Genomic DNA, 26,839 nt, shown 5'->3' on the forward strand with positions numbered 1-26,839 from the left:
GTTTACAGCAGCTACTCTTTCCTCCGATATTGGATGCCTAACCAAACAATGCAATGTGAAGAGTGACTCGTCGTTTTACCAAAATAAACTTGACATTGCAGCATTTTCTTCAATTATAGCAATAGATAAACAGCAGAAAGGGATTCCCATCCAAGTAAGCAGGCAAAAAGCAACTTTATATAGCCAAATCTCTGCATTAAGGCAGTTGGTCTCCCTGGAACAGGTGCCTCCCATCCATTGTGGGAACTGGCACATATTTACCTGCCCCTATCATCCCATCAGTGGCAAATGGGGATGTGGGAGCAGAGGGGAGAAAACTTAAGAACTTGAAGGCCCTTGCGACAAAGTATAGGTGAAGTAGTGAGAAGTGGAAGAACATGTGCAATGTCTTCCCAGTACACCAATAATGGGCAGTGTCCTTAAGAATCAAGAGCTATGGACTATAGGCATGTGCTCTTTTTGACTCTATAAATACATGTACAAGATCTGCTTAACTTGTACACAAGGGTCTTTGGAGGGATGTCTTACAGATACAATGGGAACAAGCCAAAATCCATATATGGAATGACTCACTGCACAGCGAATACCATGTGTCCAGTAAAAAGATGGGAAACAAGAGGGCCAAGCCCAAAGGGTGCACAACTCCACCCAGATGTGTGCAAAGATCAGACTCAATCCCCTTCTTGGAAGAAAGTGATGGGGCACCATAGCACAGGAACAGCACTGTTGTGGCTGCATCATACATACTTACCGGCATCATACTCACCTGCAGCACTTGGCATGGTTGAATGAACACCAGGTCCGTCTCACTCAATGGAAGAAACAAAGTCACAAAACAAAGGAGCAGGTAGGGGAAGAAGGTGGAGCAACATGGACGAGGTGAGATGGAGTGGCTGGGAGAACAGGACATCAGATTTCAAAGCCCACTCATCAAACTATGAAGACTGCTCTAATAGGGCTGCAAGTACAACCTTACACTTCCCACATTAAATTCTATAATTTCAACAGACAGTTTGCCACCATTGAATTAAGGGTTTCAGTCAGGAAAATGCCAACAAAAAAACCCCCTCCATGAAGGAAGAGTAAAGATCCAATCCTTCTATACTTGGACAAGTGAAAACCTATGACACAAAGGGCATGGGACTACAGGAAATTGTGCTATACGAGGTGAGAACACCTGGGACATCACCCTGCTAAAGCAGAGCATTTGTGCCACTGGAATAAATTTACTTTACCAGCCAATAACATTTGTGATATGGAGGGGCTTGATCCTATGCACACCATGCCTGTCATCTTGCCCTAGTCTTGGGTTAAATCTCTGCGCAAGGGACATCTTAAATCCACCACTTGAGATGCCAATATGGAACTAAAGCAATCCCCTCTGATGACTTGCTAGCTTGAAAATTGCAAGGGCTTCTCAAAAGTGAAGACTCAGACAGCCTGCAGTAAAACCTTTGCATCAAATCATGCTTTTCCCTCTACATATCTGACTATTTTACCCATCTGTTACTGGATGGCTCTTGAGTTCAGTCTTTGAGTCAAGTATGACTGATATTCTCCTCTGGCCTCAATGTTCCAGTCCACTACCCTCAGTCATTTCTTTCCCTTCTGACCACTTAGCCCCACTTACCTAAAGGCTAACAAACGTACGGTTCCCTTCGGGAGAGACCTTAAGCTCCACCAATCGATCACTTCGACTGCCACTGCTGCCAGGCTCAACCTGCCTGAACACCTGGCAAATCATCCCACATCTCATTTGCCAGTCCATTACCCAAATACTCCATAACCAAGACTATGTTATATCTCCTGAATGGGTCTTCTGCTCAACTCTTGTCTCCCCTCAATAATAAATCTCAATTTCGTAGCTAATTGTGTACTGCCCCCTCCACTAGTTGGCTCTCCATGCAACACAGGTTAATCTTCAGATTCCATCTACTGGCCTTGAAATACCCTTATGGGCTAGCCACCACCTATTGGGCTACCTCCATCTACCACCATTCTCTTCTTTGGCCCCTATGCTCCTCATTTCCATTCCCTGCCCAACTTGTGAATCCTCAGTTCCTCGCCTTCTGCCTCTTTCCACCTCACCAAACACATTCCAAATAGACATCAAAAACAATCGGGATCCTTGTGTTTAAGGATGCCTTAAAGCATCATCTCCTTTACCTGGAGGCGCATCTTGCACTAAGCCATCGCATTTGCACTCCATCGCATCACCAACCCCCGCCCGAACCACCACTACCTACAGTGAGCAAAAATATATTGACTGCCTACTTGTTGTCTGCTTAGTTGTACATACTGAATATCCCTGCACAGTCTCATATGTCCTATCGCCATCTGTATAAGCCCCAATACATGTTCATACCGACCCACCCATTGAATGGTACATTCTCATCATGCAAATCCAGGGTTCGAATTTGAGGGGAGTTGGGAGCCATACTGGCTCCCTAGAACTGATCCCGAACAAATGCACCTATGTGAATTTAACTCTGTTTGGGACAATACCTAAATGAACATTAGGACACTTCTATTTGACATGTTAAGCTTACAGGTAATAAATAATGGATATAATGATAAGATAGCTTTGTATGCAGAAATTAGATATGCGGAACGCTATGCGCTACTCATTACCCAGTGTTAGCTACCGGTTAGCGGTTAACACAGGATACCCAGGAGCTGCTTTTAGCTCCCGCTTATCCAATCTTAATTTTGAACCCTGTGTTACTACCTCCATCTTCTGTAAGGCACCTGCTCACAGGACTACCCATATTTTTGTATGCAAACATTTCTAATCAAAACACCACATCCCTCCAATAAGTAGAATATTATGAGAAACCTGTAACAATGCAAAGCGAGTCCAGGATATTGACGCACTTTTAAAGCAAAGACTAGATGTGAAAGAGATAATAGAAAGAGCACACAAGAAACAGGTGTGGAGCAATGCATGACACGCATGGGTGAGAAAGGCAAAGATCAGGAAGGTCACTACTAAAGTCATGTTGGGTGAAAATAACGGATCCAAACGGAGAGTCACACCATAAAGAAATCCAAGCAGATGAGCTCCTCAAAACAGCAAAATGGTAAAACCATGTGCTGTACAATGCAGCTCAAGACAAATCCCATGAAAAGAACAAGTTACTTTCTGACCTGGTAACGTTCTTTCGATGGGATGGTCCGACGACATATTCCATATCTATGACATGTAATCACCACAGCTGTGCTGCTTCGGAAACCTTTTTCGGCGTCTGCATCGATGACGTCGATGTGCCGTCGTCGAGGACCTCCTCCGATGTCCGACGTCATCCGATGTGATAAGTAGGACGCACGACGCCCGTAGCCTCAGTTGTAGTTTTTTCCCCCAGAACGTGTGACATTAGTCAACTGCCAGTCAGACACCAAGCCTTGCGGAACGTAAGCTGCAATCGCAAAAGAAATTCTGCAGCAGGGAAGGCAGGGCGGGAGCGATATGGAATACGTTGTTGGACCATCCCATCGAAAGAACGTTACCAGGTAAGAAAGTAACTTGTTCTTCGAGGGGATTGGGTCCTCCGACGTATTCCATATCTATGACAGACTCCCAAAGCAGTAGCAGAGCAAGAAAGAGGGAAAGAATTTAGAATCAAAATTTAGAATAGCCAATCAAATAGCAGAGCAAAGGACCGCCTTGTCAAAGGCCAGATCCTGTCCTCGGATGGAATCGAGGGAATAGTGACGTACAAATGTATGTACTGAAGCCCAGGTGGCTTCATCACAGATGTTGCGAATAGGAACACCCCTCTGCAGGGCAGTAGATGCAGCCACACCCCTGGTAGAATGGGCCCGCAAGCCAGCCGGTGGGTCATTACCCGCCAAGCGGTAACACTCCGAGATGGCTAAAATAATCCAGCGAGACAAAGTCTGTTTCGTCACAGCTTGCCCCAAACGCTTTCCAGCGTAACCAATAAAGAGTTGATCGTCCACTCTGACCCGGGACATGCGTGAAACATAAAAGCTTAAAGCTCTCCTAGGATCAAGCCTTTGGAGCCCCTCCTCTTCCTTACCAGGATGCGGAGGAAGATAGAATGCCGGAAGAACAACCTTCTGGGCCAAATGAAATTCCGTCATTACCTTCGGAAGAAAAGAAGGACGAACTCGAAGGACAACCCTGTCCTTGTGAAATACAGTGAAGGGTGGCTTAACTGAAAGTGCCTGTAAATCACTCACTCTGCGAGCGGAAGTAACCGCAACTAAAAACACAGTTTTCAGAGTTAACAGCCTCAAAGGGCAAGAATGTAAAGGCTCAAACGGAGCACCCATAAGAAACTTAAGAACAAGGTTTAAATCCCAACCGGGCACCAGGAAAGGTGACGGAGGGAACACATTAGTGAGCCCTTTCAGAAACTGTGAAATTAAAAGGGATTTTAAAGTAAGAACACTTCAGACGAGCGCTTAAAGATGGACAGCGCCGCCAGGTAACCTTTAATGGTACCCACTTGCAAGCCCCTGTGGGCCAAAGAAAGTAAAAAGGACAGAACCATGGGGATGTCACACGCAAAAGGATCCACATTCTGAACTCTGCACCAGTCGCAGAACTTACGCCAACGGTACAGAGACTTTGTTGCTGGCCTTCGGGCCGAAAGCAACACCTCCATCACGTCTTCAGGGAGGTCCCAATCCTTATACCTCAACCTTTCAGAAGGCAAGCGTGAAGGTTGAGGGATCTGACCTCTGGATGGAGAACCTGACCCCCCTCCCGTGAGAGCAGATCGTCTCGGTAGGGAAGACGACGTGGAGGGCAGATGGACAAGTCGAGAAGGTCCGGGTACCACCTCCTCCGAGCCCACGCCAGAGCAATGAGGATCATCCGGGAACCGAACTTCCGTAACCTCCGCAGCACTTGAGGGATGACGGGGACTGGAGGAAACGCGTACAGCAGCGGGAATGACCACTCCACCACAAACGCGTCTCCTAAGGCTCCTTTTGGAGGAAATTCCCACGAGCAAAACCTTTCGCACTTCCGGTTGACACTGGAGGCGAAGAGATCCACTTGAGGGGTCCCCCAAAGGGCGAAGATCTCCAGGAGAATCACCTGAGCCAACTCCCACTCGTGAGAGATCGCGCTCTGCCTGCTCAGAGCGTCCGCCGTCACGTTTTCGTCTCCGGCCAGATGAACTGCCGAGATCGAAACTTCCTGCTGGATGGCCCAGAACTCGAGCTGCATTGCCTCCCTGCACAGAGGAAGTGACCCTGCCCCCCCATTTTTGTTGAGGTAGTGCATGGCAACTGTGTTGTCCGTCAGGATCAGGACACTCTTTCCTCGCACAGTCGGCAGAAAAGCATTCAGGGCTAGCCAGACGGCCCTCAGCTTCAACAGATTGATATGGAGTCTGGACTCCGACGGAGACCAACGACCGCTGTCTGTCAGCCCGTTGGCATGAGCTCCCCATCCCGTGAGGGATGCATCCGTCACGATCGTCACCTCCGGCCAGGGAAGCCAAAATGGAGCCCCCTTCATCAAGTTGCCTTCGACGGCCCACCACAGAAGGTCCCGGGCGACCGAGGGCGGCACCTGAACCGGGTCCGACATCCTGCCGGAGGACTGCGACCATTGCGTCTTGAGTGCCCACTGCAAAGATCTGATCCGCAGGCGAGCCTCTGGCACCAGAAGAATGCAGGATGCCATGAGGCCGAGCAACCTCAAGAACTCGAATGCTGGGAGCGTCTGGGCATGCTGAAACTTGTGCACCATCTGCTGAATGTGAAGAGCCCTCACCTGGGGAGGAAAACACTGCCCCAGGGAAGTGTTGAGCACTGCTCCGATGTACTGGAGCCGCTGTGTTGGCGTCAAATGGGACTTCTTTAAATTGAGGGAGAAGCCCAGCCTGTGAAGGGAGTGGCAGGTGACGGACAGATAATCCAGGACTTGCTCGGGAGAGCTCCCCCTGATCAACCAATCGTCCAGGTAGGGGTAGACGTGAATCCCCCCCCCCTTGCCTGAGATGCGCTGCCACCACCACCATGAGCTTGGTGAAAACCCTCGGGGCGGAGGTCAATCCGAACGGCAGGACCCCAAACTGAAAGTGCGAGTCGCCAACCGCGAACCTCAGGTACTTCTTGTGCTTGGGATGGATCGGCACATGGAAGTAAGCATCCTTGAGGTCGAGTGACACCAACCAGTCCTGAAGCTGAAGGGCCTGGAGGACTTGAGAGTAACCATCTTGAACTTGTCCTTCCTGAGGAGTTTGTTCAAACCGCGCAAGTCCATGATGGGTCTCAAACCCCCGTCTTTCTTCGAAATCAAAAAATAAGGGGAATACCATCCCTTGTTCCTCTCCGCTACAGGCACCAGTTCTATGGCGCCTTTCTCCAGCAGGGCTTGAATTTCCTGCGCAAGGAGTGGATCCGGACTCTGAAAAGAGGTTCCCCGGTGGATTGTCACAAGGTCTGTGCCGAAAGGGAAGACGGTAGCCGTGGGTTATGATCTCCAGAACCCACACATCTGAAGTAATGGCTTGCCACTCTACAAGATGCTGCGCCAGCCTTCCCCCAACCGGCGAACCATGGGACATGGCCTCATGACTGAGTGGGAGCGGCTGCGGCGTTACCTGAGGGCAAAGAGGCAACTGCCCGAGCGGCCTTGGCACCACGGGTACCCTGTCGTCCACCTCTGGTACCCCTGCGTTGGCCTCTTTGACTGCCAGCTCCTCTCGCTTTACTGAAGGAGTAATAGCGAAAGGAACCACCCCTCCACTGCTGTCCCCTAGGACGAAAAGGCGGAGGTTGGCGAACTGCAGCGTCCAACGACTTCGCTGCAGCTTTTGAGGTCTGCAACCTATCAAGGCTCTCGTCAGCCTTGCTGCCAAAAAGGTGTTCACCGTCAAAGGGCATGTTGAGGAGCCGGGACTGCACATCAGGAGCAAACCCCGACTTCCGCAACCACGCAAACCTGCGTATCACAATGCTCGCCGCCATGGACCTACCGACGCATTCAGCTAAGTCCAAACCCGACTGAACTGACTCACACATGGCATCCTTACCATCCTGGACCATAGTAAGGAAACCATCCCGTTCGTCCCCTTCGGGAATATGTTCAGCCGCTAACGCAACACAGTTCCACAGAGTGTGTGTGAAACGAGACCAGGCACAAATGGAGTTGGCCGCCTGAAGCGCCATACCACCAGAAGAAAACACTTTCTTCGCCCAGCCATCAAAACGTTTGTCGTCCCTATCAGGAGGGATGGTAGGGTACGACGCCTGCTTTGCCGGGGCCGTGGCCGCCTGCACCACCAAACTCTCCGGAGTGGGGTGCCTGGTCAAGTAGCAGGGGTCGCTACTGGCTGGATGGTATTTTCTCGACAAGGATCTGCCCACCGCCGGGAGACTCTCCGGAGCAGTCCAAGCCGCCGCCACCCTTCTCTGTAAAGCCATATGGAACGACAGTACCGGGTCAGATGGGGGACCAACATCAAGGATGTCCGTCAGATCATCCTGCACAAACTCCCCTGGGGGAGCAGACCATCCCAAGTACTCAGAAACCCTAGCCATAAGGCGCCGGTACGAGGAATCGGCATGAGAGCCAGGCTCAGGCCTACAAAACTCCACCTCCGGAGAGGTGTCCAGTCCACTGGCATCATGCAGTGACTGCCTCAAATCGTCAAACTGACTATGGCCCGAGGCAATATCATCTGGAACCTGACTAGGAACCAGGCCATCAGAATCCTCATCCGCCTCTGAAATATATTCCAGGTGGCGAAAAGAAGGCACCCGAGAGTGCTTGCTCTTAACCAGAGCCTTCCTAGGGGGTTCCCCCGTGCCACGGGGTACCTCCGACACGAAAGGCGTCGAGCGAATCGGCGCCGACGTTGAGAGAACAGGCATCGGCGCCGAGAGGATCAGCGCCGAGGAAATCGGCGTCGACGTCAGATGCTGTGCCGCCAGCATCAGCGGCGTCAACACAGCCCTCGAAGCCGGAGCCCCGAGCGTGTCCCTCGACGACCTGAGCGTCGACGGCTTCGACGACTTCCTCGGAGCCGGAGCCTCGAGAAAGCCTGTCGACGCCCTCGACGCCTCAGACGTCGATGTCTTCCTCGAAGACCTCACAGGTGCACACGGTCCCGAACGCGTCGAGGACCGGGACCTGGAACGGGTACGTCGAGAACGAGTCTCCTTGTCCGAACGGGACCTCTCCCGTGACTCGTGCCGACCACTCTTGCGAGCGGTGTTTATCGACCTCTCACGACCGACCCCACTCGGGGGCACGGACGGCTTAGTACCCTGCGACTCAAGAATCGCCAGCATTTTCTTCCCGAAGGAAGCCCATTCCTCCGGCGTCGCACGGCTGGTGGGGTAAGCGACATGCCGGGCAGAGTCCTCCGAAGAGGACCTGGAAGACGACCGGTGTCGGCGCTTCCGAGAATGCCTCGAAGAGGCTGAGGAGTGGCGAGACCGACTCCTAGAAGGAGACCCACGAGACTTCCGACGATGACGCGGAGAGTCACCCCTCAAATCATCCGTCGAAAGCCCCGCAGACTTCGACTTCCGGGGCTTGGACACCCGACCTACCGACAACAACTTCTTATGTTCGCGTAAGGCTTTGGACGTGAGCGACTGGCAGTCGATAGTCATCCATGTCGTGGGCCTCCCCGAGGGACCAGAGGCAGGCGTCGTGCGAGTCCGTCACCGACATCTTGGACCCACACTCCCCGCACTTCTTGAAACCCGGACGCGGGGTCGAAGACGAAGTAGAAGACATCTTCACACGAAGGATTTTCACAAAACGAACAGGTTCGAAGAACCGAGAACAACAGAACTCCAAAGAGTCGAGGCGTTAACCGAGATTCACGAAGCAACACGTTCGCGGAAAAAACGGAACTGAGGCTACGGGCGTCGTGCGTCCTACTGATCACATCGGATGACGTCAGAGGAGGTCCTCGACGACGGCGCATTGACGTCATCGACGCAGACGCCGAAAAAAAGTTTCCGAAGCAGCACAGCTGTGGTGATTACATGTCAGATATGGAATACGTCGGAGGACCCAATCCCCTCGAACGGCATAATCTATAGACCATTACAATGAACAAAGGGAATTCCAATAATACAAGGCATTATATCATAGGCGCAATGCATACAAAACAGTCAATTAAAACGAAGCGGTTTCAAACACTCCCCAACAAGCAAAACATACCAAACAAGGAATATTCATCAATTCAAGAATTGGTAAGACATTAACATAATCGACATCCCATACATTCCCAGGTATGGGCCCTGGATACAAAAATAGGACTAGGGACCATCCTTGTCAATACAAAACCGGGGCAAACAATCAAAACTATGCTCAGCCTGGATGTGAAACTGGGTCATGATTAGAAAACTAGGAGTACAGACCATTCAAGGAATTTCTGGATATCAATACAAAACTAGGAATAGAAGCCACCCATTAACAAAAATGAGAATTCCAAAAATAAGGTGGTCCTTAGGGTACTAGACCTAGAATTGAAAGCATTCATAGCTGCTAGCAGAGGGTAAAAACTACTATGTGGGCGAGTTAAATTTAGAATTCCCAGCTAAATCCTGGGCTAAAATACAGGGAAGGCAGATTACACAAGGTATTTCCCAGCTAACTGTGTTGTGACCATCAGGACAGAAGACTCCCCTCAGGAAGTCACCTGCACAGATCTCGTGGGCTGGAAGCACAGCTCCTTCCGGAGAGACATTCGATCACCCTATAACCACAAAACAAAGGAGGTCAGGTGATGCACAACTCACACGACCTTTCGCGAATCCCATTCCCAGACACCTGTAGCCAACTGGGATTGGGTATTAAACCTCATCGGAGATTGCAGATTTAGGGCCAATGACACTCTGACCTACCTGATATAACTAGACTGGTCGCGGAAGAAGTCGCACAGAGGATTCCCATCCAGCCATAGCTCTTGCAGCTTCATGCCCTTCAAACGATCGAGCTCCCGCTCAGTCTTCAGCTGAAGGACCCAAGCAAAGAAGCTAAGCTAGAACAACTCAAAATAGCCAAAAGCAATACTGCAGTCTGCTCCCCCCTCTGCTTGAATCAGCAAGGATTTTGCTCTTGGTAATGTGATTTCTTAATAACTTACCTCATTTCCAGAGAGGTTTAGGTGCTTCAGGAGAGGTGCCTTCTGTGGCAATTCGGTCAAGTCTTCAAGTCGACATAACTTGTTATTGCTCAGATCAAGAGCGAGAAGCTGTAAAGACAGAAGAAAAGACAATAGCTGCAGTTTCTCTGGTCTAATGACAGTTGCAAAGCATAACACAAGCAAGCACACTACAGAGGCAGGTGGACTATACTAAACCCCCAGATATAACCTCAAATAAATAATCAACAGGCTGAATCCATTGTAAAGAAAAAACTGGTTCTCACCTCATCAATGGTTACTAGGTTGAGAAGCAGCTATGCTCAAGGCAGAAGTAGCACAGATATCAGTATCTTTTTCAGAAAGACGAAGCAAGAAAGTGTTAGGTAAGATTTTTCTAGCAATGATAAATCTTCCTGACCTGTGTCAATCCCAGACCCTTTTTGCTTTTACTAGTGGATTCTTTTTCCTTATAACTGAGTGGGAACCCTATTCCACACTCACAAAATCTTTCACTCGTTTTATGGGTGTCATTTTTAAGACTCTCCATGGTGTCTTAAATGTTATCCTCTGGCAACTATTTGGCAATAAGTGCCTATTGTTGCTGGGTTGCCCTAGGGGCTCTCCTTTTAACTTTCTCTGGCTAACCTTGTGAGAACTAGAGTTCCCCAAGGGTAGAAAGGATCTTTGGATCCCTTTTACATTTTATTAGGCAAGACCAGCACCCGCCTCCCATTTTATGAGGAGTCCTGGGGAGATACTGAGTATCCCTTTTCTCATTTTAAATGTAACTATGTTAAAAGGACAAAAAACTTTAATGGCTGGTGGCAGTGAACCTTTTTTATTAATTCGGTGCACCTTTACCGCAGGCTTTTTGCACAGCACTGGTAAAGGCACCCATGGGTACTCATTTTACACAAATTGCCTTGTTCTTTGTTGCTTATTCAGCGTTGCTTGTCCTTTCTTGTTCCTACTCCCGACATCCAAGGCGGGCCATTCCTTGGTGTGATTTTTTTATCTTCTGCAGGGATCTGGTGGATTCCCTGCCCAGGCTCCAGAGTGTCTATGAAGGCAGGAAGCGAGGGAGGAGTCCAAAACTCTACAGCCCTTTGTCTTCCAGTCTGATTGTGAGACTCCAGTTCAAACTGGAAGGCTGGCCAACCCCCCAAATATGAATGTTGCATGGCTGTTTGATTGGCTGGTACCTGCATAAATGTCAGATCCTGGAAGCTGAAGAGGTAGTTGACCAATGCAACCAAAACCGAAGATTAAGAATTTGCAGTTGAAACAATTTGCAGCACCCGGAGAGCCTGCTGTGCAACTGGAGCCTGCTGTAGCCCTTCCTTCCAATCGGCCTGGGGACTCTGGAAACAATGACCGACCCAGATCCTGGTGAGACCCACTGGACTCGAGACGACATGCATTTTGAGCTTTCCCACTCTGCGCTGCAACCTTGAGGGCTGCAATATCCCAATACCTCGGGACCTCAAGCCATTGTGCGGTGCACTGTCTTTCGAATTCAGAACTTCACTGAAACTTTGTGGTTATCCTGCTGGGTGCATTCTAATACGAGAAGCACCTCACCAGTGCTGGACCTTGCAAACGCCGAGAATCCAACCAGTGATATTCTGTCTTCTTCTGTGCTCCTGAAAAAAAGTGTCAAATCCACACAGCCGCATCCAGCCGGGAGGAAAGCCTTGCCTAGAGTCATCCCTGTGAACCTTGCTGCAAAGGTCCTTCCAGTGTCCTGTCTTCTGTCTTCTTAATGAAGGATTTGAACAACCTGGTTTTTGGCTGCAGATCCTGAAGGCCTCCTGCTGAAAAATCTTCTGTGCTGGCTTCGGAATTTACTTACCTTAAGTCTCTTGTGATTCCGGTGTAGTTTTCTGGTGTTTTCTGCGATTAGGAGTCCTCTTGTCCAGTGCACCCAGGCCTGTGCTGGAATACCCCTAGGGTATCTTCTGTGAAGTCCCTGGACCCTCAACTACCTCTAAAAAAGTGCTTACTTGTTCCAACAGTATTCCTTAGGAACTCTTGACCTTTGCTACTTAAGAACCTATCCTGACCTGCCTGTTGGACACTAGACCCTAGTGACGCGCCTTCTGCCTCCGAGTACACTCATGCTCCAAGAAAAAGGGAAAGACTTCCAAGGATTGGGCCTTTTGCACAGAAAAGAGAATTGTTTAAAAGTGACTTACTTCCAAAAGAAGTTGGTTGGTAATTGCAAATCTGAGAGTGAACAGTTAAAGTTATTACGTACCTTAGAAATGTTCAGCCATTCTGAAAAGTATATGTACGGTTATTTTACTTACCTTAGTAGTGTTCTGCTAATCTGTGTAACATCTTTCTTTCCTTAGAAACTGTTTCGCCATTCTAATAAAAAGTAGAGGTAAGGTTATTTACTGACCTGTAAATTGGCTGTGCCCCTTTCCCAAAAGTAATGCTGTTGCTTCACCATTTCTTTCAGAAAACAGCTGTATAAGTTGCCCAACTGGGTCCTGCTTTTCCCGACTTGGTGTTAAGCTGTGCAGAATAAGTCTGCATTAGTTTTTAAAAAAAATTTAAATAGTTTTTATTAATAGATGAAGTCAAAAGTATTATAACCAAAGTTAACGTTTTTATACATTTACGTAACTCAACACATTGAGAACTGCTCAAAATGGGAAGTAACAATTGATGCCTGAAACAACTGTCAATTAATATTGAATATCAAATAATTAAAAGGAGCCGAGTCTTGTTTCTGCTGACTTGCTGTTAAGCCTGTCCAGAATAAGTCTGCATTAGGTTTTACCTACCTAGAATAACCTCAACTCATTCATAAAGTGTAACACTGGGTTTTGCTTTCCATGGTCTGTTTTAGACGGACACAAAACAGTTCCAGGTTTATACCTGCCTTTAAGTTGCTGATAGCTCCTTTAATAAGTTTATAGGTTTTACTTACATTGAGGTAGCTGTTTACCATGCTAAAATAAGTTACAAGCGTTATTGCTCATCTCAATCTGTGTTTTACTGATCTCATAAGCACCTGTAATAGAACATTACATCCTTAGGTTTTACTCACCTAGTATAACTGGTTATCACAAAAGTAGTTATAGGTTTTTACTGTACCTAGAATAAGTGTTCTACTATTCACAAAAGTATATTATCCAGTTGGTTTAGCAAATGATTTCTTGCTGAGCGTCGCGGTACAACTGCTAGGGTCGACGGCCCTTATATTACTGAAACTAATCTAAAAAGTAACTATTGGTTTGACTTCCCTAGAACTCCTTTTAGGTGTTCCAAATTAGGTTATATGCGTTGGTCTCTTTACCTTCAAGCATAGTGTAGTGTTTTTCTATAATGGGTTTATATGTTCTGTGATAGTACTTATTTCCCCCCAAGATTTATCTGGGCCTACTTGTATATAAATAAACCATTTATTTTTTACAATACATAGTGTTTCAGTGTTTCTTTGGACCACTTGTATTACACTTTCTTTGTACTGATTCTACAGTCCTATCTTCTTCCTAAGGTAAGCCTGGCTGTTCTGTCTGTGCTACCATGAACTCAGGTGGTACAGCCGTATACCAAGAGTGGAGTCTTGTACTGCCTCAGTTGAATGGTTTTACTAAGCCATTAGTTGGACTTCCGAAAAACTCAAGTAACAGAATGCTATCTCAAGTTTCCCCCAGTTGCATCCCTCGTGTACACCCAGTGCTTTAACACTACCACTGGACTGATCTGCACCCATTTAGATTGTATTAAGGGGGGAAGAGAGTAAGGGTGGAGGGAGAGGAGTAGAACATACACTGCAGTCATGTATACTGCAAACATCACATACCAAGCTCATGGCAGATTCTGCAAGCATGTGTTGAGATGGATTTGTTAGAATATGGCCTTGTGGATAGATTTTAGGAGGCCACCCTAGACAAGTGGTGCCATAGAAACATTTTATGAAATTAAATGTAGACTTGGGAATACGTTTAAAGAATAAGAAACACAACCAAGGGGCATTGAAAGCATATTGTATAATACGTAATGGACGAAAGGTTAGATTTTGCATCTTGTGGACCTAATTTTGATCAGGGAACCAAGTTAGTAGTTAAGTAAAATGTGTTCTTATCTTTCAGATTGTACTACCCAGGTTTGACGACCAAAAGGCAGTGGAATGAAATATTCGAAGAGACTTGGTTCTCAACGTTATCTTATGGAGGACAGGGTGAGACATGCTTTGAGTTCACTTACCCACCATGACCCAGATATTCCTAGGAGGCTTAAAGTGGTAAAATGAGGGGGAGGTGGGGTGAACGGGGTCGCAGGAGGTTGAAATTCCCCATTGTTGGTTCTGGAGAGGTAACCAAGAGCTGTGGGTGCAAGGATTCTTCTGGTTGAGTTCAGGAGCAGAGTGCAACGTTTCATGATGGAGAAATGCAAGGTTCACTGATGCAACCCTCTTCAGGACACTTCACAGGACAGGGGAAGGAGAGTTCCAGCAAAGGTCACTGCACATAGGCGACTGCAAGCTTTCCTCCGGTCGCAGTTGTAGAGGTCCTTCCAAGCCAGAATCCCTTGAGGTTAGGATGCGGAAATTCATCAGGAAGGCAACTTATAACAAACTGGCGACCACCACAATTCCTGGTGCAAATGTGGAATGGCCAAGGTTCTAGCGGGGAAGCCCACTGGAGAGCTGGACAGTCGAACTGGGTGATCCAGGGACACTTTCGAAGGCTCATCATGGTTGGATCCTAGAGAACACGTAGTGACTGGTTGGTCCCACTAGTCCAAGGGTTGAAGCACCGCATAGGGCCTCTGAAGATCAGGAAGTCCAACAGGGCTTCACAGACCAGACGCAGGCAGGGATTCCATGCTTCTTCTGTATTTGTCTTCAGATCTTTGGTCCACTGTTCTTCTATGAGGAATTCTTGACTCCAACGCTGATCTGAAGAAATGGGCGCAGGTGTCTTCTTATCCAAAATCCAGCCTGGAAGCAAGTCCAAGCTCACCAATGGTAAGGATCTGCACCATTCAGCCAGTAGTTGTCCAATCGGGGACAACAATTGGTTTCACTCATGCCCGTTAGGAAATATTTCTCTTTACAGCACCTTTCCCTCGATTCTATGGACCCCCAAACATTTTGCCGTTTTTTAATCTGACCTGAACTGTTTACATTGCAGTGAAGCCTTCAGCTTCACTACACTGGCTTTTGCTCATCTGTCAAGGGGACAATTGACATGTCCTCCATGCTGTCCGCACTGGGAAACACTGTTTCCCTTAGTCTTCTTAGTGTGTTGCCACTTTTGGTAACTTTTTTTTATCATTGTACAATGCATTTTACAATGCAGTACACTGGGGTACTGTTAGGAAAGATTTGGAGCAGTACTCTTTGGGTGCACTACAACAAACTTGACCTCCTGGCAATAGGAACCCAACCTTTGGTATAAGTGTGTTTAAGTGGGTATAACCAACTACAGGTTGGTAGTGTGATGAGCAGCCAGGCTTATCTCAAGAGGGGTCAAGGTGACCAGTAGGGGAGTTACACATATTCACAGTGACAAGTATTCAAATAAACTCTTACACACAAGGTTTCTTGATTAAACAATTAAACATTCAGTTTGAGTAAGCCTCCTTCAAAAGGGGCAATATAACAGCAACACAAAAACACTCCAAAATACACACTTAGTTTCTCTAAATCAGCAAGTACCCATTTGGGATGGCACACCAACACTTCCTACACCCTCAGGTGACTTAAATAGCTAGGACACTGTGGACATTAATATATCACTGTTGCATTTAAAGCGCTACTTAGGAGCATGTCAAAGAAAAACGTTATTTGAATAAAACAAGAGAGCAAGGCTAGGCCAATGTCAATTGGGCAACATTCTAGGTGAGCTGAAGCAATTCTTGCAGGTCGGAAAAAGTCTTGCACAATGTTTTAGAAGTCTTTGTAGAAAAGAAGAAATCAAAGTAGGGCCACAAGCTAATTAGGCTTGTGAGGTAAAGAAGCTGTTGGCAACTCTACAGAAGCAACCAAGACAAGGCTCAACTGAGAACCAGTGAGGCTACCCAACACGAGGTAAATTCTCTTAGACTGTACAGTACCTTTGATTAGAAGAAATGGTTCCAGCTGGCTTCTGTTCCTGTGCAGCTCTGCAGATCCTGTGTTCCTGGGCCTCAGTCGTGGGGACAAGAGGGAGGATGTCTGGAGGACTCCTGCACTGCAACGGGACGATCAGCAACAGAAAAGGACCAACTTCTATTCAGTGGCACTTTGCGGTTTCAGCTCCCCGCATCTCAGCAAATAGCACCACTGCAGACTCTTGGCTGTTGAGATGGGCTTTCCTTGCATCTGGGGTCCAGCACTCTGTTGTGGTGGCTCAGGTTTGGTCAGTCCTGCTTCCTGGGAGTCCGGATGAGCTTCCTGGAGCTCTTGGCCAACTTAAAACCAACACACACAATCTTGTGTTCCTCTGCCTGGCTCTTCGGTTCCAGCAGCAGTGGAAATACAACCAGCTTTGAGGGGATGTCCAGACGGCCTTACTTTGGAGTTGATTGGTCCCACCAACTCAAGGGGAAAAGTTGTCCTTGCAAGGCTTCTCTAGTCGCAGCAAATTCTGAGCTTCAGCACAGCAGCAGACCTTCACCGGGCAAACTAACGGTCCAGGAGTTGCAGCAGGCATCTCTTCCAAGTTCTTCTTTGTATTCCTTCGTCCAGTGGTCGACTGCCTTCCAAGCCAAAAATCCTTGCCTTTTATGCAGGTTTCTCCAATTCATTCCAGCCTAGCTGCCAGTCAAACAGCAAGGTGGCTGTCCTTTCCGGACAACCAGCCGCCCAATCACCTTTGGGTGCATTCCTGTAACCAATGGGATTAAGCACAGGGAGTTTTGGGCACCTCCCTCACTTCCTGCCCCCGCCAGACATCCTGGAGCCAAAGGTTGGCTTCACTCGGGAACCCCGCTAAATACAAAATGAACGAAGGGACCAAACCTGGTTTGGCGCACAGAGTAAATGTCAAGAAGGACCTTTCTACAAAGAAATTGTGAAAAAAGGCCAGGCCATTTTGACAAAAATGGCACCCTTGGGTGCCTTACTGCAGTTGCGAACGCGGCCTGTGGTAAAAGCAGACCACGGTAGTTAAAAGTAAACCACTGCCACCAGCCATTCATCGAGGAAAGGGTAACATAAAAATGTTACATGAGAAGCTAGACAAAGGGGATACTAAGTAACCCCTCCAGCACCCTATTGTAAGATAGTGTGTGCTAGGTCTAGAAAGTGAAAGTAAGTGTCCCCAAAAACACAATACCAAACTCCCAATGAGAGTCGATAATGGACACATCCCAGGAGAGAATGAGACCAAGACCAAGTGCGTGTCAAGGTAAAAGCTAAAGTCTATCCAAAACCGAATAGGGCAAGCAGAGAACTCTGCAAACTCCAAGAGCGCTTTGCCAAACATCAGAGAACATCTACTTTTTGTTACAAAACCACGTCACCGATGACGTGGGAACTAGGGGTTACATGAATCGATGATTGGGCAATGGGGGGGCAGGCCGTATAGAATGTGTAGTGCTGAAGCTTCAGGATTGGCGAGGCTCCAAGTCGTGTCACGATGATGCTTGTAGGTCAGCTGGACTCGCCAGGGTGGAGTGCTGGGTCAGCTGATGATTGATACATCTCGGCTGTACTAACATTTGCCCTTGTGGGCATGTACACTCATTCAGTGTCAACTATAATTCATAGGCCCTGTAAATCCTACAAATCATTATTCTAACATAAGAAAAGTAGCACATAACTCTAGGTGTTCGTGTTTCATCATCATGAATGGACTACTTCACGGGTTCAGTGGCTTATCATGGGGCACATTTCAGGGATACCCCCATCACTCTTCTTCGTTAGATTAGAGAGGGACATCTTTATGGTATGTTAGCACAAGAGTAAATATGTTGCCACCTTGGTCTGCCGGCATTAGTGTGAGCTGGGATACTACCTGGTGAGAGGGTACATAGCTGGTACATCAAAAAGGTAGTGGGATAAAAGGCTTGTTGCCCATATTTCGTTAACCAGAGTCCGGGAGTGCGGAGCAAGTTTATGGTGCCATTGCGGGTCAGGAGGCTTGTAGGAGGGTAAATACTTAACTGGCTCAGCAGAAGGGTGAGAGGTTACAATGGATATATCACACCATCAGTGAAACAAGGGCCTTCAGATGCCTGCCCGGCCTGAGGGGGGAGGAAGGTGGGGGCTGAGTGTGCGGCGCTGCAGGAGAAGGGCGAGAGGGCTCTATGGTCTGTAGCCGGTCTACTTTGCGGGGTTACATGTGTATCATCAGAATGCGAGGCAGAATTAGGCCAGTGTGGTTGCAGGTACGTCGAATAATATGCAAACAATTATAGTATATGTTAAACGTTTACATAGATCATGAGTACCATGTTACAAAATAAATTCTATCTATAAGTCTTGTGGCTTTACAGTTTTACATTATATACATTTGGATCCGTACATAAATTGAACCCGTTTGTGAACACATATATTAAAAAAGCTAGTGAGCATCTAGATTGTGTACCTTGCATTATGTCGAACAAGTACATTGACACATCATACATTAGAGTGTGAGTTTTGCAAAGAACAAGATTTGTTCAACAATATGGGGCTTGGACATATAACCAATAGCTTTATGTGCAGTAAAAATAGGTGAAGATCTTGTTTCATTTTCATAGAATCAGCCCCTTCACACACAACCACAGGAAGGAATTTATAACCTTTACAGAGGGATCAGCGTTGCGGGTGAACCAGGGAGGTGCATAAGCGTGGGGTATGCATCTGTTACTTCAAAAAGAGAGCCGGGTTGGGGGTTAACCACATTGTATATCATAGATGAAGGCTCTTCAGGGGGACGTGGCATGTTTGTGGAGATTAATTGATTTCCTAAAACCCAAGCCTTCGCCCGGTCATTGACAGGTCAGCAATGAACTGCGGAAAGTGAAAGATAGTGTTTGTCTTGTAGCTTGTTCGAGCCTAGTCTCCCGTGGGAACAGGCCTACTGCAGGGCCGCAGAGGGGAGGAGGGTGAGGGAGATGGCTGGCTCGCTGTGTGCGACCTAAGCGAGAGCTGCAGCTCTGCAGGCAATCTTTGTCTATGAGGCCTATGGTACTGTGTACAAAAATGGGAGTCTGGTTCTGGCACAAAATGGAGTCTGGTATCAGCTTTCTGGCCAATGTGTGCATACCTATGGGTCGTCCCGCAGCCATCCCGCATCCCTGACCACAGGAGCATGGGTGGCCGGCGGACGAATCATAATCCGCACGTGGGTTGGAAGGGAGGGGAGGGGGTCGGGAGGACCTTTCCTCCCATACAAATGTTACATTGTAAGTAAAGTCATTTTCACTTCACTGCTCTTGGAAACAGTAGTTTATCCAAGAGAAGGTATTTAAACTTTGGGAAATCTGAAAGACTTGCCTGTGCCACTGCACTGAAGGTGCTGTGTGGTACAACGTAAAAGATGATGCCTATGGAGCTTGTCAGACTCCACAACCAAAAGAAACAGTGTTGCAGACAAAATACATGAGAAAGAGGGTTAAAAAGGGTCTCACTCTGTGCAGGTAAAGAATTTAAGTCCTCAATATCCAGCAAAGGTGCTCGGGGTCTCTAAGGTACAGAGGAATTAGCACATTTCTGAGAATTCTCCCTAACAGGTACACTTTTTTTTGCCGTAGACCAACAGAAAAATTTATAACAATTTGGCTTTACTGTTGCTGTATTGCGCCAGCATTCCAAAAGTGGGGGACACGTATTAACTAGAATAACTTGTCCTCTACTCCTTGGTACTCTTCATTGGACCCCAGAAGCCCCACACACATTTTGTACCACCTCACATAACTGTGTGGAACTTTAAGGAACTTGTGGGCACAAAGCACCATATATCTTAGGGATGGACTTTTAAAGTTAGCCTATCTCCGTGGACCTGTAGCGCTGCATACTAATACTTACCTTCCTTTGCAGGGTTTTGTTATGTATTTTGACCTACTCCAGTAATTCTATATATGTATCTTTTATTTAGTATTTTGTGATAATATGACATGCTAGTAGTCATTTTACATAGAGTTATATGGCCATAAATAAATAATTTTATAACTGGATTGTCCAAGTGTGTTACTTAACTTTTCACTGTGTCCGCTCATGGAGGACCCCTTACAGGCTCACAACCTCCTCACACTTAGCCTTAACGGCTCACCTTACTACCTTGAACTGGTTTGTCTACAGCTTCCAGAGTTGTCCCAGTCACTAAACTAGGTTGGCCATATATGGGATACATTACTCACCGTAATCTTATTTCTGATGCTTGTATCTGCTTAGATTCACATGCTGTGCATAGGCCGACATCTAGTGGAAGCTGCAGAGTATTAGTTTGTTTTTCGAAACTCTAAAATGGGCGTCGACAGGGCGTGCCAGTAATACTATCCCTAGTGTGACGTCCACTGTACCCAAGATCCCTCACGCGTCTAGGATCTTCAGATTGTATTTTTCTGACATGAGGTAGCATGAGGAGTACAGATAATCCAAGCAGATAGACAGAAAGGTAAGACTACAAGCCATCATGCGCCTTCTCTCAGAGGGGAGGAAGGGTGGGTCGCATGTGAATCTAAGCAGATACAAGCATCAGAAATACGATTACGGTGAGTAATGTATCCCTTCTGAGGCTTGTGGAATCTGCTTAGATCACATGCTGTGCATAGATTAGCGAGCAGTACCTGAAGGAGGTGGGATGTGAGAAGGGTCATGAGCAAATAAGTGTCTTAGAACCGCTTGTCCCACTTGTGTATCTGCCTTGGAATGGGTGTCAATGCAGTAATGCGGAGTAAAAGTGTAAATAGAGCTCCAAGTAGCTGCTTTGCAAATGGTGTCAAGGGGTACATTTGCAATGAAAGCCAGAGTGGCCCCAATGCCTCTAGTAGAGTGGGCTCTTGGCGTGAAAGGCACAGTTCTTTCAGAAAGTGAGTAACACAGCTGGATACAGTTAATAATCCACTTTGAGATGGCACCTTTAGAGACGCGATCCCCCTCTCTGCCTGTAGCTACTGAGACAAACAGTTGATCTGTTTTTCTTAGCGGTCTGGTCTTATTTACATAGTAGAGGACCGCCCTACGCACATCTAGGGTGTATAGTTTCACCTCAGCCGAGCTTTGCGGGTCCTGGAAGAAAGCCGGAAGCTCGATGGACTGGTTTACATGGAATTTAGATATAAATTTAGGTGAGAACCTAGGGTGTGTGCGTAAAACCAGTTTGTCTTTATGGACAGTAAAGAAGGGATCCTGCACTGACAGAGCCTGAATTTCACTGACCCTTCTTATAGAAGTAATAGCTACTAAGAAGGCCGTTTTATAAGTCAGGTGTTTGAGACTGCTTTTATGCATGGGTTCGAAAGGGGGGCCCATGAGCTTGGCTAGCACCACATTAAGGGCCCACCCTGGTGGTGGGTTTGAAATAGGAGGGTGAAGTCTCTTTACTCCTTCCATGAAGGCTTTAACTACTGGTACTTTCCACCACAAAACCTTGCTATGGGAAGTGGTGTAAGCCGACAGGGCTGCCAGGTGTACTTTCAGTGAGTTAAAAACCAATCCTGCATCCAGCAGGTGGAGCATGTATGTAACAATAGCGGAAGGAGTGCAATCAACCGGGTTGATCGATCTACTCTGGCACCAGATAACGAACCTAATCCACTTGTCAAAGTAACAGTGCCTTGTGTTTGGTTTCCTAGATTCCTTTAGGATGTCCATACACCTATGTGGCAAATTGAGATGTCCAAACTCTATGACCTCAGGAGCCATGCTGCCAGGTTCATTGAGTTGGGTTGCTAGTGCACTGTTTGACCTTGGTGCTGGTTCTTGATGTGGTTCTTGGCCACTGAGTGAGACCAGAGACCCTGAGCTGTGTGGTGGAGATGGTGAGGTCCCCACCTCGTCAGGCATGCATCTGTAGTGACGATTGCCTGTACCTCGGGATCGTAAAAGGGTTTCCCCTGTGCGAGATTCTCTTGTCCACCAGTGAAGGCTTTGTACCAGTGTTGGTGAAACGACCACTAGATCGTCCCACTGACCACTTGCCTGAGACCACTGTTTCGCCAACCATTCCTACATGGGACGCATGCGCAGGCGCGCGTGGGGGACCAGGTAAATACATGACGCCATCATGCCCAGTAAACGCATTGCTTTGCGTACCGTTATTTGTTGACCGGACTGATAATGCGGAATTTGCAGTAGTATATTCCGAATTCTTTCTTCTGAAGGAAAGGTCAACCCCTCCTGGGTATCTAGGATTGCTCCTAGGAATTGTTTTGAGGTGCTTGGCATTAGGCTTGACTTTTTCTCGTTGATTGAGAAGCCTAACTCGTGAAGGAGGTCGATAGTCCTTTGAATGTTTGTCCTGCAAATTCCTGGGGTTTCCCCCGTTATGAGCCAGTCGTCCAGATAAGGGTACACTGGGATTGCCTCCCTGCGTAGGTGTGCAGCCGCCACTGCCAGTACCTTGGTGAATAACCTTGGTGCTGAAGCTATCCCGAAGGGCAGTACCTTGAATTGGTAGTGTCGACTGTCCACCTTGAAGCGCAAATACTTTGTGCGCTGGGAACATGGAAATATGAAAATAAGCATCTTTCATATCCAAGGTTGGATTTTTTAGGAGGGGGATTACCTCTTGTAGCGTGGTCATATGAAATTTTTGGGGCTTGACATACTTGTTGGCAGGCCGTAAATCCAATACTGGGCGCATTGTCAAATCTTTCTTTGGCACAAGGAAGTAAATTGAATAAATACCCTTGTTTACCTGGTGTCCCGGGACGAGTTCTATCGCGTCCTTTTCTCGCAGAATGGCCATCTCCTCGAGGAGAATCTTCTGATGTTCTAAAGAGTGTACTCTTTGTCGTGGAGGATGGTTCCGGGGACGCTGCAGTAGTTCTATACAGTGCCCCTCGGATAATGTTCACAGCACCCATCTGTCTGATGTGATCCCTTCCCAAGCCTGGGTGAAGTTGGAAATGTGTCCCCCCTACTGGGGTTGCGTGAGAAGGGACCCTGAACTGAGCGTCACTGCTTTGGTGGAGGCGTGCCGCCTCCTCTACTGGGGCTGCCTCTGCCTTTACCACGACCTCTCCTATTACCCCTGCCGTAATCCTGGGTAGACTGTTGGTTGTTCCACTGTGTACCCTGCCCTTGGGAATAGGTAGATCCTCTCTGGGAATTTTGGCCGCGTGGGCGACGAAAATTACTATTCCCTCTCTGGTTACGGGGTTTATTGGTTAACTGGCCAAGGGACTTGAGTGTTTCGTATTCGTCCTTGGCATTCTTCAGTGCGTCTTCGACCGCCTTACCAAACAGATCGGTTTCCACCGGTTTGTCCAACAATGATGCCTGGGTTTCTGCCTTAAAACCAGACTGCCGTAACCACGCATGTCTTTTGATAACAGTGCCTTCCGCTATCAATCTGCCTGCGTTGTCCGCGGCGGCGAAGGTTTTTTTCAAAATGCAACCAGACACGGCTCTACCCTCTGCGGAAATCCGAGCTAACTGGCCCTTTAAAGGTTCAGGAGCAGAGGCTATGAGTGCCGCGACTTTTTCCCACTGATGGCAGTTGTAGCTGGCCAACAGGGTGGTGGAGTTTGCAATCCTTGCTTGATAGGCGGACGTTGAGGCTACTTTCCTGCCGAAACCGTATAGTTTTTTGCTCTCCTTGTCGGGAGGAGCTTCGGACGATGACAAGGGTGTTCCAGCCCTCTTACGAGTGTTGGTGACAACTAGGGAGTCTGGCTTCAGATGTCCTCTTATATAGAGATGGTCAGACTGGGCCGCCCTGAAAAGTTTTTCAACCCTGGGATTGACTGCTCTGGTGAGGTTCGGGTTCACCAGGGACGGATCTATTCTCTGCTGAATGGACTTAAGGATAGGGATGGTCTGGGCAACAGGCCTCCTTTCTCCCACTAACAACTCTTCTGCGAAGTCCCTTTCCACCTGGACACCGTGGGTGTCTGCTGCGCGTGCGAGAAACTCGTTTAGGAGGGGTTGGTTATCGACCGGGGAGTCGGTAACCGGGGCTTCGTTCTCTACCGGGGAATCTACTCTGTATGTTTCCGGGTCCTCCTCTTCCTCTTCCTGGTCCTCATCCCCATAGTAGCCCATCCCGGTTTGCTCTTCTATCATACCAAATTCTTGGTCCTCACAAAAGGAAGCCTCTCTTTGATACAGGGAGTATGGTCTTGCGTATGGTTGTACCTCGAAGGGTTCTGACCTCATCGGAGTTTCAAACCGGGGCTTTTTACTCGGGGGGGGGGGGGGGGATAGGATCAGTAGAGCCTGAGGGCGTCGCCCCCTGTGGATCATACAAGAGGAAATGTTCTGGATTTTTATCATAAAAATCTGCCAAAGAAGACATTCTTGACATGACCCTATCTATGTCTTCACTGGACCATTTTTTGGAACTGGGGATGACTCTCAGCAAGTCTATGGGATTTATCTTGAGTAGCTTTGCTGGTTTTAGACATATCAGCAGACCTGGTTTTGTCTGTCTGTTTAGGGAGAGTGGTGTGTTTCACAGGTGTGGAAAAGTGCAAAGGTTGTTTCTTCTGCTGTTTTCCCCCCTCCCCGTGAGTGGAAAAATGTTTTCCCTGTCCTTTAGTGGCTCCGGAGGTTTTCAATGCCTGGCGTCGAGGATCGGGGGTGGTGTCCCTGTCCGAGCGTGGGGCCTCGCTGGTTTTAACTGCGGGCTCCGACTCCTGGAGCGCGGCCTGGGGGTGGAAGTCGTCTTCGTCTTCCGACAATCGAACTTCTGTTAGCCTAGGGAGCGAGGCACTCTTGGCAAGAGTGGATGATTGCCTGAGTCATGCGGCGATCTTGATCGAGAGCGCCCAGAGGACACCGAATCGGACCGTTCTGTTTGTGCCTCTTTCCGAGAACTCGACGTCGTCGAGTCTTGGTTGGACTTAGTGTGTTTAGTCTGTGTAGTATGTGAAGCGCTTGTGTCGCCGGGGGGTCTTCCCCATAGCCGCCCTGCCGGACAACCTTCCGAGGTCGGGGACCTGCGCTCGGCTGTCTTTCGACGCCGTAATGCCCTCGCCGTCCGAAAGTACGGCGTCGCTGCCGTCGCTGAAGGCGCCCTCCGCTGCCATGGCCGCCTGCCTGGCATGGTGGGCTGGGCCCAACGCTTCGTCGAACGGTCCTCAAGTGTCTTAGGTTTAAACCTACTACACGCTCTGCAGTTCGCTTCGGGGTGGTCCCTCGGCAAGCAGAGATTGCACGTGGCGTGCCTGTCGACCCAAGGGTATTTGCGATTGCACTTGGGGCAGAATTGAAAAGGGGTACCCTCCATACGCACCTTGAGGCAGCGGGATGTTAAGTGTAGGAAATGTATAAGGTGTACCTATATACCAAGAGTGTAGAGTATGTACCACCCCCCACTCTCCCTACTTGCAGGGCCGAGGCCAGCGGCCTTCCGATGCCCAAATCCGTCGTGCAGCAGCCGACGGTCGATTTCTTCTCCAGCCGGCGTCGAGTGTCGAAGTTCGACGTTGGGGTGGGGAAGGATGTCAATAGATTATTATTTTAAATTTTTAGCAAAAGTATGGCTAAGGCCAGGGGACTCCGCAAAATGCTTCCGACCAGTATGGCGGAAAAAAACAATCCGAGGATCCTAGACGCGTGAGGGATCTTGGGTACAGTGGACGCCACACTAGGGATAGTATTACTGGCACGCCCGGTGTCGACGCCCATTTTCGAGTTTCGAAAAACAAACTGTAATACTCCGCAGCTTCCACTAGATGTCGGCCTATGCACAGCATGTGATCTAAGCAGATTCCACAAGCCTCAGAAATATATATATCCACTAGGCCAGAATATAGAAAAACAGTCCTAACAGCCTGTAAGTATTTCTTCCTCCCAATAGGGAAGTTCCAGGTTCACGAAGTGGACCCCCAAGGTCTTACCCTTACATCTGGGGTCAGTCCTCCTTCACATGGTCACTTGCTACACAGGATCCATTGGACCTTTGTATATAGGGAGGCTTAGAGTGTCCACTATCATTTAGTGGATGTTGGGACAGTTTTTCCAATAAGGGCTTCATAAAACCATATCTGAGGCAGTACCAAACTCCACTCTTAGTAGAAGGCTGTAACACCTGAGAACATTTGGCAGCATAGACACAGCAGCCATGCTTTACCTTAGGAGAGAGAGAGGGCTGTAGCTTGGTACAAAAACTGTAGCATATGTATGGTTCAAAGAAACACAGATACACCAGGTATTGTAAAAAAAATAATGGTGTATTTTAAATACTTCCCCAAGATGCATCTTGGCCTGCTGTAAGAACTATTTATATAAATTATAAACAATTATAAAAAAAAAAACAACTCTATACTTCAAGTACACAAACCTAAGTATAACCTTATTTAGATTACTATAAGCAGTCAAGGTGAGTCAGCCCTAGAACACATTTAGAATGACATTAAGCTATACTTGGGGAGTAAAACCAGGTTAGTTATACTTTCAGAATACAATAAGTAATTCAAGGGTGTCAGACCACATTGGCCCCAATATACAGTATTATTCAGTTCTAGACACTTAATTAGACCAACAGTGTTAAAAGCATATCTTGCAACATCTGTAACTTTATTCTATTATGAATGGATACAGTTACTGTTAAGATAGTTTTTCCAAGGTCCTGTCCAGACTTCATAAAAAACATATCTGAGGCAATACATAAATTCCACTCTTAGTATAAGGCTGTACTACCTGAGAATGT

The 26,839-nt window shown here is 47.7% G+C and overlaps 1 protein-coding gene across 1 annotated transcript in view; it reads right to left on the bottom strand.

The window, feature by feature from the left end:
* Window positions 1-26,839, bottom strand: part of NXF1 (nuclear RNA export factor 1) — a 537,434-nt gene that overhangs the window by 212,753 nt on the left and 297,842 nt on the right. The window contains exons 9-10 of the mRNA XM_069645157.1: window positions 10,092-10,199; window positions 9,850-9,959 (exon numbers count right to left, since the gene is read on the bottom strand). Coding sequence (XP_069501258.1) covers window positions 9,850-9,959; window positions 10,092-10,199 — 218 coding nt within the window. The remainder of the gene's footprint in view (window positions 1-9,849; window positions 9,960-10,091; window positions 10,200-26,839) is intronic.

The sequence above is a fragment of the Ambystoma mexicanum genome, chromosome 2p (genome assembly GCF_040938575.1).
Source record: "Ambystoma mexicanum isolate Mex_15411 chromosome 2p, UKY_AmexF1_1, whole genome shotgun sequence".
NCBI lineage: Eukaryota > Metazoa > Chordata > Amphibia > Caudata > Ambystomatidae > Ambystoma > Ambystoma mexicanum.